The sequence below is a fragment of the Grampus griseus genome, assembly GCF_964374135.1.
Source record: "Grampus griseus genome assembly, chromosome: 15".
Classification (NCBI taxonomy): Eukaryota; Metazoa; Chordata; class Mammalia; order Artiodactyla; family Delphinidae; genus Grampus; species Grampus griseus.
The window spans coordinates 68,011,890-68,025,800 of NC_139009.1; the positions used below are offsets into that span (position 1 = coordinate 68,011,890).

The window sequence follows — 13,911 nt, forward strand, 5'->3', positions numbered from 1 at the left end:
ATTGGAGTATAACTGGCTTACAATGTTGTGTTAGTTTCTGCTGTATAACAAAGTGAATCAGCTATACGTATACATATATCCCCATATCTCCTCCCTCTTGCATCTCCCTTCCACCTTCCCTATCCCACCCCTCTAGGTGGTCACAAAGCATGGAGCTGATCTCCCTGTGCTATATGGCTGCTTCCCAGTAGCTATCTATTTTACATTTGGTAGTGCATATATGTCAATGCCACTCTCTCACTTCGTCCCAGCTTACCCTTCCCCCTCCCCATATCCTCAAGTCCATTCTCTATGTCTGTGTCTTTATTCCTGTCCTGCCCCTAGATTCTTCAGAAACATGGGGCTTTTTCTTTTTTTTAGATTCCATAGGGATGCTGAATTTTGTCACATGCTTTTTCTGCATCTATTGAAGCAATCATGTGTTACTTGGCCCCTCTCTGCTTGATATTGTGTATCACATTGATTGACTTGCCTATATTGAAACATCCTTGTGACCCTGGGATGAATTCAACTTGATCATGGTATATGATCTTTTTTATGTGTTCTTGGATTTGGTTTGCTAATATTTTGTTGAGAAGTTTTGCATGTATATTCATGAAAGATATTGGCTTGTAGTTTCCTTTCTTGGTAGTGTCTTTGTCTGGTTTTGGTATCAGGGTGGGCGATTCTCTCTTTTTTTTAATTTATAAGGTGTAGGTTGTTACTTCTCCTCTTTTGTCTCTTATTTTGTTAATTTAGATCCTCTCTCTTTTCTTCATGTTGAGACTGGGCCAAGATTTGTTAATTTTGTTTACCCTTTCAAAGAAGCTACTCTTGGTTTTATTGATTTTTTCCTTTTTTTTGTCTCTATTATATTTATTTCATCTCTAATCTTATTATTTTCTTCCTTCTGCTGAATTTAGGCTTTTTTGGTTCTTCTTTTTCTAATTCTTTTAGAATTAGGGTAGGGTAGGTTGTTTATTTGAGATTTTTCTTGTTTTTTGAGGAAAGCCTGTAGTGCTAGGAACCTCCCTCTAACAACTGCTTCATCTGCATCCCATAAATTTGGTATGACTGTGTTTTCATTGTCATTTGTCTCAAGCTATTTTTTAATTTCCTCTTTGACATCATAGTTGAGCCATTTGTATCCTAGAAGCATGTTGTTTAGTCTCCATGTAATCATTTTTTTCCTCATTTCTCTTTATGTGCTTGATTTCTATTTTCATGCTGTTGTGATCAAAAAAGAGGCTTGAAATAATTTCTATCCTCTTAAATTTGCTGATGATTGTTTTGTTTCCTAGTGTGTGGTCTATCCTAGAGAATGTTCCATGTGCACCTGAAAAGAATGTGTATACTGTGTGGGTTTGGATTTAATATCCTGAAAAGATAAGTCTAACTGTTCTGTTTTTGTCATTTAGGATCTCTGTTTCCTTATTGATTTTCCATCTGGAAGGTCTGTCCATCAATGTGAGTGGGGTGTTAAATTCTTTGACTATTATGGTATTCCCATCAATTTCTCCCTTTACATCTGTTAGTAGTTATTTTATGTACTTAGGTGCTCCTATATTGGGTGCACATATGTTAACAAATGTAATATCCTCTTCTTGTATTGATCCTTCTATCATTATATAGTGTCTTTCTTTGTCTTTCTTTATGGTTTTTTTTAAAGTCTATTTTGTCTGTTAGGAGTATTGCTACCCCTGCTTTCTTGTCATTTCCATTTGCATGAATTTTTTCCCACCACTTCAGTTTCAATCTATATGTATCATTTGCCCTAAAGTGGTTGTCTTGTAGACAGCAAACTGTAGGTTCTTGTTTTATTAGCCAACCTGCCACTCTATGTCTTTTGATTGGAGCATTTAGTCCATTGACATTTAAGTTAATTATTGTTAAGTATCATTTTATTGCCATTTTAAACCTTGTTTTCCAGTTGATTTTGTATTTCTTCTTTGGTCCTTTCCTTTTCTTTTTGTTTCTCATTTTGTGAATTGATGCTTTTATTTTGTATTATATGTATGTTCTCTTCTTTTTTGTTTTTGTAAACCTATTGTATGTTTTTGATTTGTGGTTACCCTGTTTTTCAAGTGTATTAACCCATTAGTATGTCTACTTGCTTTAGACTAGTAGTCATATAGACTCAAAAATATTCTTTAAAAATAATCTACATTTTCTTCCCCCCCCCACCATTTTATGATTTGGAAGTCCTCTTTCACATCTTCATGTTTATCCTTTTGTGGTTCATTGTTTTTATCATTGTTTTCACAAATTTTTTCTTATTTTTTTTAAATCTGTGTACTGGCTTAATTAAGTGATTTACTTTACAATTTTGATATTCTCTTTCCCCTAGATTCCTACTTCTTTTTTATAAAGAAAGACCTCTCAATATTTCTTTTAGGAATATTTAGTTTAGTATTGCTGTATTATTTTAGTTTTTGCTTTTCTGAGAAATCGTTTATCTCTCCTATACTGAAAAATTATCTTTATGGGTAGAGTATCCTAGGTTTCAGGTTTTCCCTTTCTGGATTTCAAGTACATCTTGCCACTTTCTTCTCGCCTACAACGTTTTTGTAGAGAAATGAATTGATAGCCTTATGTGGGTTCCCTTATAATTAATTATTTATTTTTCTCTGCTGCCTTTAGAATCCTCTCTTTATCTTTAAATTTTGTCATTTTAAGTAGAATATGTTTTGATGTAGATCTATTATGTTCATATTGTTTAGGACCCTCTGTGCATCCTGTACCTGGATATCTGTTTGCTTTTAGCTTTGGGAATTTTTCATCCATACTTTCTTCAAATATATTATCAATCCCCTTTTCTCATTCTTCTCCTTTTGGGATCCCTATTATGCATAGATTGGCGTGCTTTACATTATATCATAGGTCTCATATACGGCTTTCATTCTTTTTTTTTTTTCTTTCATTTGTCTATTTGTCTGCTGTTGTGATTCGGTGATTTCCGTTATTCTATTTTCCAGGTCACTCATTCATTCTTGCATTATTTATTTTTCTAATTATGCCTTTAGCTCAGCTTGGTCTTGGCAAGTGAGTTTCCTAATTTTAAGTGGTTCATCTTTAAGTTTCTAGTTCCTTTTTACAGTGGTCTCCCTTTATACTGATTGCTTTTCTTAATTCCTTTAGTGTTTTTATTACCTCCTTCGTGAACTCAAGATCTAGTAGAATGGAAAGGTCCCGTTCACTGTTTGTTCTTTCAGGACTTCTCTTGTTCTTCTAATTGGGAGTGGTTCCTCTCCTTCTTCATTTTACTTATATTTACTTATATTTCTCTGACTCTCTGTGGTCTTGAAGGGCTAATGTTAAGTGGGAGCATCCCTGTGTAGCCTGCATGAGTCTCATATTTTTGGTGCAAGGGTTGTTTGTTTTATATGGATGCCTCCATACCTTTCCTCAGTGTGTGCTGAGCAGATTGCCTAGATTGCCTAGCAGATTGCTGAGCAGATTGTCTCCATACCTTTCCTCAGTGTGTGCTGAGTAGATTGCCTAGGGGGTGTGATTGTGGTTGTGGTGACCAGAGCCTGCACTTGACATTGAGCAGGTCTCCTCTTTGCTCTGTGGTTGTCACAGCCCTGTTGGGACATGGTCTGCCCCCCAGTTGTTGGATAGAAACCCCCATATCCATTTCCAAGCTTTGGTGTGAGGTAGGCAGGACAGGAGCACTCCTGCTGGGAGAGGAGTCACTTAGTATTCCTCTGCAGGAGCTGTCCACCGGGAAGTGTGGTCTGTGGTGTCACCTGTCACCCTTGGTGTGGCCTCACAAAAGACTGTTGATGGCATTGCCCTTGGCCCAGCCTCAACCACGGGAATGCAGGCAATCATCCTGGGTGTGCCTCAGGGCTTGTGCTCACAAAGCTACCAGCGCAGATCCACAGGCGCACATCCACTGAAATCTGGCTCTGGGACCACAGGAGTCACATCTGAAACCAAAAGTCATGGTGCTCCAAATACTGCTTAAAGACTTCTGGTGGACTACTAATTCTGCTTAACTGAGCAAATAAGTGTAGGGTCATTTGTGGTATAGTCTGATGGTACTAGACGAATAATTACCCAGTTAAATACTTCCTGACTCTGTAACTCAGAATGTTAATGATAAATGCTTTGCCAAACACTTTTTGCTTTATGTCATGTATTATAGAGTGTTAGAGCTAAGTGTCATTATAGATCATTTAATCCCAATGGGAAATCACGTAAAACAGATACCAGGAAGAGAGTTCAAGGGTTTAGCTCACAGCAAAGATTTTGGGGCTAGTGGAAAATAGGAATAAGTATTAATAAAGCTAAAGGTAGAAAAACATAGATAGGGGGAAGTGTTTTCAATAACTGCCAGTGTTTGCAAATCACCTTCCTGGGCTGGAAAAGGCATTGATAGGCTGTCTCTCTTAAAAAACGAGGGGCAGCATAGACACATAGCTAAGAAGAGGTATAGCAGAAATTAAAATCCAGTTTACCAACTTCCAGTCCATTTCCTTTTCCACTTTATACCCATTGTTGAGCTAAAGCTGTACAAAGGATGGTAAAGGTCATAAATCGGTGAGTTACAAAATCAGACCAACCCTGGAAAGACCCCAAGACTTCCCACATCAACCTGCTGATGTGATCAAAATCCCATCTGCTTGAGCACTTAAATCCTCTTGAAGCTGAAAGCCAAGAGTTTTCCCTCATGCTCAAGTCATTCAGCCCTCCTGGCAACACAGTGCTGAGAGATACGGAAAAGGACCTTATTTCCTTAAGGGAATGTTATTTTTTCTTATTAAACCATTGAGTCCATCTTGTGGTTCTTAGGGGGGAAGATTGTTTATATTTTGTGTTTGAGTTTTGGTTTTTGTCATTTCTGAAATTTTGGTAGAAAAATGGCACAAAGGACATTTCCCTAGAGGGGACAATGTTTACCTGTTCCTCTTTCTGTCTTCTGGCTCTCCCATGAGAGTGACCCTCCCCTAGGGAATGTTATCACTTTTAAATTAGTTACAAGTAGTCAAATTGATAGTAGTTTGGGATTTTTTCCTGTTTTCTTATGCTTAGGTAAAATATGTGGTCTTCCCTGGTGGCGCAGTGATGGAGAGTCTGCCTGCTTATGCAGTGGACGTGGGTTTGTGCCCCAGTCTGGGAAGATCCCACATGCCGCAGAGCGGCTGGGCTCATGAGACATGGCCACTGAACCTGCACATCCGGAGCCTGTGCTCCGCAATGGGAGAGACCACAACAGTGAGAGGCCACGTACCACACACACACAAAAAAAGTCAATTTTTGAAAAATAGGTCAAAAATTCAGCAATGCCCTCTTCTCATTCCTTCTACCCCATGAATCCAGCCCGCTCCACCAATGTGAGTGACTTTAAAGACAATGGCTAATGAATACGTGGTTTTGCTCTGAGAGAGGAAGAAGAAAGGAGCAGTGCACTTATTGACTATGGATCAGGCTGGGGCTGCTGCCATTGCCTTCATTCATCAAATTGGGATGAAATGCTACAGAACTGCCTTCACTCATTTAGTTTTCCCAGGATTGGGGAACATGGTCACTGACACAGCCCAGAGCCTTGGGTGAGCTCTTATATTCCTTTGCAAGACACACCCATATTTAGAGCGAAGAGATGGTTGGAAGTTTCAGTCACCCACCTTAAGGAGTTGGAGGGCAGGATGTCTGTCAATTTAACTATGACAGTTTTACCACAAGAAAGAAATGTGAAAATTCTGTCATTATCAAAAATGAGTTCATATTTCACAATTGTCCTCCAAAGGCATACTTTATTAATCAAGATCCTATTACAATTTACTCTCTAGGATAGATTGTTATATCTTTTCAGAGTCTTTTAATCTAAATGGTATCTTTCCCCACAACACTGTGTTTCTCAGGAATTCAAGAAGCGTGAGCCATTCTGTGTTTCTGATTGCTATTATTTACTTTTTCTCAAATAATTGTTTTACTGTAGCAAGATTACTTCTCAACTCATGCTATCTATATTTCCATGAAATATTGGTTTTTCAAACCTGAATTTCCACTGAGCTCTAAATATAGTTATGGCTTTGCATTTAAATATTTTTCGTGAAGTAAGTTCTTTTTCCTTTGTAACAAAAGAATCTGTTGGTTGTCCTATCCTTCTTATTAGATTATTTGTGTGTTCTACTGACTTTTGGATTCTGAGGACATGAATCAATTACAAGCTCAGTTGCATTGACTTCATCTCACACAAGCTGGCCTATAAAAACCACTTGAGAGTCAGGGTCTGCAGAGAATTCCAGCTTAACATATTCCCAGACTGACCAAAATAAACCTGAGCCACTTAGCATGTACCTCATCCTTGCCAAAATTGCCAACTCAGAAGTAAACATGACTAAGGAATTTTTCTCAGTATCCCCACATGAAGCTGATCACCCTTCCAAGTAGAATGCAAAAATAAGTGACCCTTCTTCTACAGCTAAATGACAGTTTGCGAGGCAGTTGTCAGTAGCCCAGGGGAGTGAGCACCTTGATGAAGTAGAGATCTAACTTACATGCAATGTAGGATCAGGTCTACAATTTCATCCATCTCTTGCTCTTACCCTTGCTTAACCCTCTCTCATTCTTCCTTTGATTCTGCATCATTTGACTCTAGTCCTCCTAGGCTTGAAATTCCTCCATTGCCTCTTATTATATCACATTATTATTACCCATCAAGGAAGTTCCATCTCTCAGAAGATCAGCAAGGCAAGTTTCCACATTTCATTTTCCTTAAGAGTTTGGCTCATCTATTGAGTTGTGAGATGATTATGAAGTTGCTTTAAACCTAGCTACCATGTAGAAGAGGCAACACTGAACCACCGTCTCCTCTTACTTTCATTTCCTTCTCTGACCTCACTTATCTGTGACACTTGTCATCCCCATACTCACCTCCACTTATCATCCAACATTTATTTAATTCTACTGAACAATTTAAAAGAAATACATGTGTATGCCTACAGGAGTGAGCACTTGAGACATCAACCAGAAGAAATACTCCAGTAGATGTGCCCCTTAAAAGTTAATACCACATTTTGTGCCACAGTTGCCTATCAGGGAAGAGTCGGGGAAAGAATAAACTTCACCTGTTCCTGAAAAAGTGCTGACCTGTTAATGAGAAACAGGCAATATCTGTGGCAATTCCCAGGCTTTGCTGGGAAGAGACTCCTCCCCATGGCGGGAATCTCCTTGAACCAAAGCCAGGCCCTTCCCATGACCCCTGTCCTGGCTCCCCGATCCTGCTATTCATTTCAGTGCCCCTCCCTCAAATCCTCTTATAAAAACCCAGTCTTTTCTGCCCCGACAAACCAGTGCAGATCCCTTGCAAGAGAAGTAAGTAGGTGCTGAGACAAGATGACACCCCTGACAGGGGTTTCATCTCACATATTTCAGGGAAGGTATACAAGGATCCCTGTCCTCAGAGAATGCAGGAGCTCTGAGAGCAGGCAAAGGCAGTCCTGGGAGGCCCCAGGTGTAGTAGAATATATAGATTTTCAGATTCTTTCCAGAACTATGGAAGGGGATGGAAGCCATCAAGATGGATTTATTCCTAGGGAACTAGACAGAGGAAAAGACAAGAGGTACAACAGGGGGTTTCTCATAGTCTCTCTCTGACCACCCTTATTTTAGTTCTCTGGTTGTCTCCGCACATCACAGACAAAATGATGTCTTCCATGGGCGTCCCCAGCCTGTCCTGGATGTTGCTCTCCTGCCTGATGCTCCTGTCTCAAGTCCAAGGTGAGACTTTTCTGCCTCTAGCACTGGGTTCCCAGTGTTTGTTCAGGGCCAAGAAGAGGAGGAAAGCTCCTGTGTGCCTCCCGTGGTAATGGTACATCCCCACACAACAACACTGCTTGCAATTCCTGCATCATCATCCTTCCTTCAGGGTAACTAGTGGTGGGAGGTATCTCAGTGGTCCAGTAACAGTGGGATGAGATGATTCTCAATTTTCAGTAGAGTCTAATTTATGTGGGTATATTAAGGAGGGAAAGCATAGAGTGTCAGTAATGAGATGAGTAGAAGGAGAATGACTGGAGGATCCAGTGTAGAAACAGTCAGCCAAGACGAGGAGAAGGCTTGGACTTTTGAATAAGGCAGATGAATAAAAAGAAAACAGACCATCTCCCAATTACTAGGTCTACTTTATGATTAAGAAAAACTCCTGGAAATATTGGCATTGCTGACAGGCAGTCAGCAGTTTGGTGTCACTGCCTCAAGCTGTGGCACCACAGATATTCCTCAAGGTCACCTCCCCACTCCAATCCCCTCTCTCTATTTTGCTCCATCCCTCTCCTTTATTTCTTCCTCGCCAGGGGAAGATTCCCAGAAGAAACTGCCCTCTGCACGGATCAGCTGTCCGAGAGGCTCCATGGCCTATGCGTCCTACTGCTATGCCTTGTTTACAACACCTAAAACCTGGATGAATGCAAACGTGAGTGCTGGGATTTGCAGTTCGGGCTGGTAAGGAGAAGCAAATTAGAGACAGGGTTTGGGGGCTGGGAGTTCCATTCTCTAGAGTTTCTTGAGGGTGAGAATGAGCACCTCATCTTTTGCAAACACAACCCCTTCTCACCTCCCTTGTCCCTGCCCTTCCCTCAGTGAGGGTCTCAAGCTCCTCCCCAGTCTCTCCCTTCTCCACACAGATGGCTTGCCAGAAGAGATCCTCAGGAGAACTTGTGTCTGTGCTCAGTGGGGCTGAGGGATCCTTCGTGGCCGCCCTGGTCAAGAACAACTTGAAAACCGTCTCAGACGTCTGGATTGGGCTCCATGACCCCACAGAGGTACACTTACATCCTCTCTAGTCTGTTACCTCCCAGGATGCTATGGCCACCCAGGCCTGCTCGCTGTCCCCTGTGCCTGCCTAGGAAATAACGTAGAGATCCCTAGAGCTTGGAGGTCAAGGGGGTAATTGGAGAATGGAGGGCCTTGAGACCAGCTGCAGAGCTGAGTTCTGTGCAGGTCTCCAGTCTCCAGCTAAGGTTAATCTGCCTCTTGTCAAGCTTTTACACAGTTCACACACCACGTCTTGATTCAGTTTGCTGTCCATCCCTGAGTCTGTACATGCTGCCCTTAGCAAGTGCTAAATGAGTATTTAGGATTGATGCATTTTTCCCTTATAAAACATATGTTGTCTTGGAGGTTCAGAGGGTAATCACAAATGCACCACCAAATGTAGTTCACACAGTGTCAAGTTACTCTGAGGGCTTCTATTCGTCTTTGTGATTATTGACTTTTGAATTTGCCAATAGAAGCAAAGAGTTAGGGATTGTTTCCCAGAGGAGAGCTGTTGGGCATCACCTGGTAGAGCAGAACTAATTCCATGATGCTGGGGAGGGTAGCAGGTGTTCCAGCTGAGGGAATCGTGCCAGGAGACCTCTAAAGGCCTTTCCACTTCACCTGACTCCATCCTCTGCTCTATAGGGCTCTGAGCCCAATGGCAGTGGATGGGAGTGGAGTAGCACTGATGTGCTCAATTACGTTGCCTGGGAGAAAGATCCCTCCACCAGCTCATCCCCTGGCTATTGTGGGAGCCTGTCCAGAAGCTCAGGTAGGAAACAGAGGAGGTCACTTCTTTCCAGCCTTTTCCATCCCCTCATCCCCTATTTCTGGGTCTGGTCTTCAGAGAATCCCCCTGGGATGGAACTGCTTGTCCGTTCCCATCCCCTCTCACCTCTCCTTTCTTTCGCTCTCTTTCCCCTGGAGTGGGACCCTGGTGAATTTGAGGGAGAGCCTTTGAGTCCTAGGCCAGAAGCTGGGATGTGTCCCCATTGGTTTCTCACCAGCCTCATTCACTTGAGCTCTTCTGTCTCTTCAGACTTTCTGAAGTGGAGAGATTATAACTGTTCTGTGAACTTACCCTATGTCTGCAAGTTCAAGGGCTAAGTCAGATGGGAAGTCACTAGCCTGAGTCTGGTGTGCAGCTCATCATGGACTTGGAACCAAGAGTGAAGACCTATCCCGGAAAGGGGAATCCTCCCCACACCCCCAACCTGACCCCCTCATTCTGGCCTTCCCTGTCTCTCAGCCTCATTTCAGGCATTTGTGTGTGTGTGTGTGTGTGTGTGTGTGTGTGTATGCATAGCATGGCCTGAGGTCTTGTAGAACAGTAATAAATATCTTATTCCAAACTTACCTGCTTCTGTGCTCTTGTCTTATAACAAGGCTCTGAGGAAGAAGTTTGTATGGGAAGAATCTAGGGGTGGCCTCTGTCAAGTTTCATCCAATTTCCTTGGAAAATGACTGAATGTACATTCCCACCAGTGTATTTGTGATGAGTATGTAGGTCCTGTTCCCTTAGGAATTGGGTTGTGTTATACAAAGGCATTGCTTCCCCACACACTGTACTGCCCATTCCTCCTGATGGTATGACACAAGCAGCCTTCGTGTGGTCCCATGCTATTTATTATAGAATGCACTTCTGAAATCATTTGCTGTGAAGGATCATGAAGGATCTATTCCTTTTCTTTAATGTGAGATCCACCTTGGATCATGACTTCTATAAAATATAGTCAAGAATAAATTACTTGGACTGACATGCAGATCATTGGCAGTTGTCACTCTCTTTATTAAAACAGGAAAAAATCTGAATAATTTTAGCACCAACAACTTTTCCTGGGGTAATCTCCTTTTCTTGGGCAATCTGCCGAGGCACCCCATTACATAGATACCTTCTCATTTCTGCTTACTTGGATCAGAACTGCTAGATCTATAAACTTTTAGAAACATGAAATTGCAATTTGGACAACTTGTTGGATGCTGAGTGTGGATTGGCTTTATGAGTGAGAGACTCCTGGAGGCCCCTGTCTAGGGAGTCTCCACTCTCTCATGGCTTTTTCTTTCTGAGAACCCACCAGATTCTTATAGTGAAGAGATAAGTAACCATTCTGAAATATGTTCAGATAAAGACACCATAAATAAGGAACTCTTCAGGTCAATATTCTTGATATACATGGTTGAAAATATCCTCAACAAAGTATTAGCAACTCGAATTCAACAGAACATTGAATGTATAATACACCCTGAACAAGTGGTTCTTATTCCTCGGATGCAAGTGTGGTTCAACATATGCAAATCAATCAACAGTGTACATCACATTAATAGAATAAAGGGTAAATAGCACACAATCATCAATAGATATAGAAAAAGCTTACGGAATCTGTGGTACAACACAGTGGCTATAGTTAGCAATAAGATATTGTGCACTTAAAAAACTGTCTAAAAAAAAAGAAACTATTAGGAGTGTAGTTCTCATGTTAAGTGTTGTTACCACAGAAACAAAGAAACAAACCAAGAAGCGGGACACAAGGAAACTTTCAAAGGTGATGGATATATTTACTACCTTGTTTGCAATGATGGTAACACATATGTATACATATGTCCAAATTATCCAAGTTATATACATTATGTACAGATATCTGTATTTACCAACTATTCCTCAATAAAGCTGTAATAAAAGTGGAACACAATCAAGGAACTATGGAGCACCACTACTGCCGAGATCCTGGATTTAATACAGAGTGCCTGGAATCATTGTCATTATTGTTTTTTTTTAATCGTGCCATCCCTAAACGAGCTTTTTTTTTTTTTTCTTTCAATATCTAGGTTGAAAAATTCTGAATTCTTCTAGAGGAAATCAAGAAAATCTTAAAATCTACTATATCTATCTTAAAAAATTAATCTATATTAAAAATACATTCTTACAAAGAAAAGTTTAGGTCTAGAGTGTTTTTGGAAGAGTCCTACCAAACTACCCCAAAACACATATTTTAAATATTATATACAGGCTTGTAGAGAATAAAGGGAAAATACTTCCTAACTCTGACAGATAATAATAGAAAAAATTCCTTACGGAAAGGAAAAGATACACTTTTACCTAGTTTCAGATGTAATGGGTGATTCTCTCTTTGAAGAAAGATTGCCTATCTTAAAAGGGTATAGGAAACTTGCTAAATGTCAATTAAGGAAAGTAGACACTGTCAATTCATCTGATCTATTTATTTAAGAATGAAAACCTCCATATGTAGTATCACCAGATTTGGCAAATATGCAATATCTGTCAAGTTGAGCAAAGATGTAATATTTGATATACACTAATACCAAGAAACTATTTGTGGCTTATCTGAAATTCAAATTTAGCTAGGAGTCCTCTATTTTATCTGGCAAATATACCTATGTAGCAATGCTGAGTGGCTCTTGGCCCACATAGAAGATTTTGACCAAGGTGACATCCCCATTTCAGATGGGGCAATTGGCCAAATATTTTTACACAAGATATGAGGCTGAGAATGTGTCGGAAATGAGGTAGTGAGTAGTATAATGGTCTAAAAATATTTAGGTTCAATGAAAATTTCAACCGTCTTCACTCATGTAAGTGGTTCTTTTCAAATAAATCATCATTTATTCACTTTTTTTATTTATTCAAAAAATATGAGTAGAGACCCCACAGGATATTAAGCCTTCCCAACTCTAGTCCCGACTGAGGCCAGAGCATGTTTCCAGGACACAGGACAGAAAACCCACTGGGCATTTCTTGCAAGTACTCAGGAAAGTGATACCATTCAGCAACTATAGGGATAAGGAACTAATTGTGTGGTCCATGAAATGCTGCTCGTCCTCAAACTGTTTGTTGCCATACCTGTGCAAGATAACTACAGAAATCCAGGGTAAAATTTTAGAAGTTTTTATAGCAATTTGGCAGATTAGTTTTGTCTATGAAATCTAAAATTTTATAAATGGTTTCTTAACATATGTAACTCTTTTTTATATTTCAATTTTAGTAATTCATTTTTAAAAAGGCTTTAATTCTTAGAATAGTTTTAGATGTATGGAATTATTGAAATGGTAATACAGGGACTTACCACTTGATACAACTGATGAACCATACTGATACAGTATTACTGATAATTCTAATTGAAATATTATTGACATACAATATTACATTAGTTTCAGCTGTACTACATAATGATTGGATATTTGCATACATTATAAAATGATCAGCATGATAAGTCTAGTAATCATCTGTCCCCATACAAAGTTATTATAATATTATTGACCATATTCCTATATATTGCATCCCCATGGCTTATTTATTTTATAACTGGAGGTTTGCACCTCTTAATCCCCTTCCCATATTTCACATCCCTTACCACTGGCAACTTCCTGTTTGTTCTCTGTATCTATGAATGCTTTTATTTCTTTTCATTTGTTTGTTTTATATTTTAGAATTCACATATAAGTAAGGTTATATTGTATTTGTCTTTCTCTGTCTGATTTAATTCACTTGGCACAATACCCTCTAGATTTATACATATTGTCACAAAATCTTTCAGTTTTTTTCATGTCTAAGTAATATGCTATTATATAAATTTTATACATATAAAATATATATTCCTCATCTTCTTTATCCATTAATATGTTGATGAATAGTTAGGTTTATTCTGTGCATTAGCCATTGTAAATAATGCAGCAATGAACATTGGAGTGTACTTATCTTTTCAAATTAGTGTTTTTCTTTTCTTCAGGTAAACACCCAGAGGTGAATTTGCTGGATTACCTGGCAGTCCTAGTTTTAATTTTGTGAAATAATGTTTACCATAGTGGCTGTACCAATTACATACCCACCAACAGTGCATGAGCGCTCTCTTTTCTCCACCTCCTCACCAACACTTGTAATTTGTTGTCTTTTTGATGATACCCATTATGCCAGGTGTGAGGTGGTGCCTTATTGTGGTTTTGATTTGCATTTCCATGATGGTTAGTGATGCTAAGCATCTTTTCATATGCCTATTGGCTGTCTTCTTTGGAAAAATATCTACTCAGATCCTCTGCCCATTTTTTAATCAGAGTACTTGATTTTTGTTGATGTTGAGTTGTATAAGTTCTTCGAGTATGTTGGACATTGACCCTCTATTGCAAATATTTTCTCGCAGTTAGAAGGCGTTT

At 39.7% G+C, this 13,911-nt stretch overlaps 1 protein-coding gene across 1 annotated transcript; it reads left to right on the top strand.

Annotated features, from left to right (window-relative positions):
- Window positions 1-7,631: 7,631 nt before the first annotated feature.
- Window positions 7,632-9,852, top strand: LOC309833679 (lithostathine-like; the record flags this gene model as incomplete). The annotated part of the gene is made up of 5 exons (XM_082672131.1): window positions 7,632-7,707; window positions 8,283-8,401; window positions 8,613-8,750; window positions 9,391-9,517; window positions 9,785-9,852. The coding sequence occupies 5 exons, from the start codon at window positions 7,632-7,634 to the stop codon at window positions 9,850-9,852; spliced, it is 528 nt and encodes a 175-aa protein (XP_082528257.1).
- Between the last annotated feature and the right edge of the window lie 4,059 nt (window positions 9,853-13,911).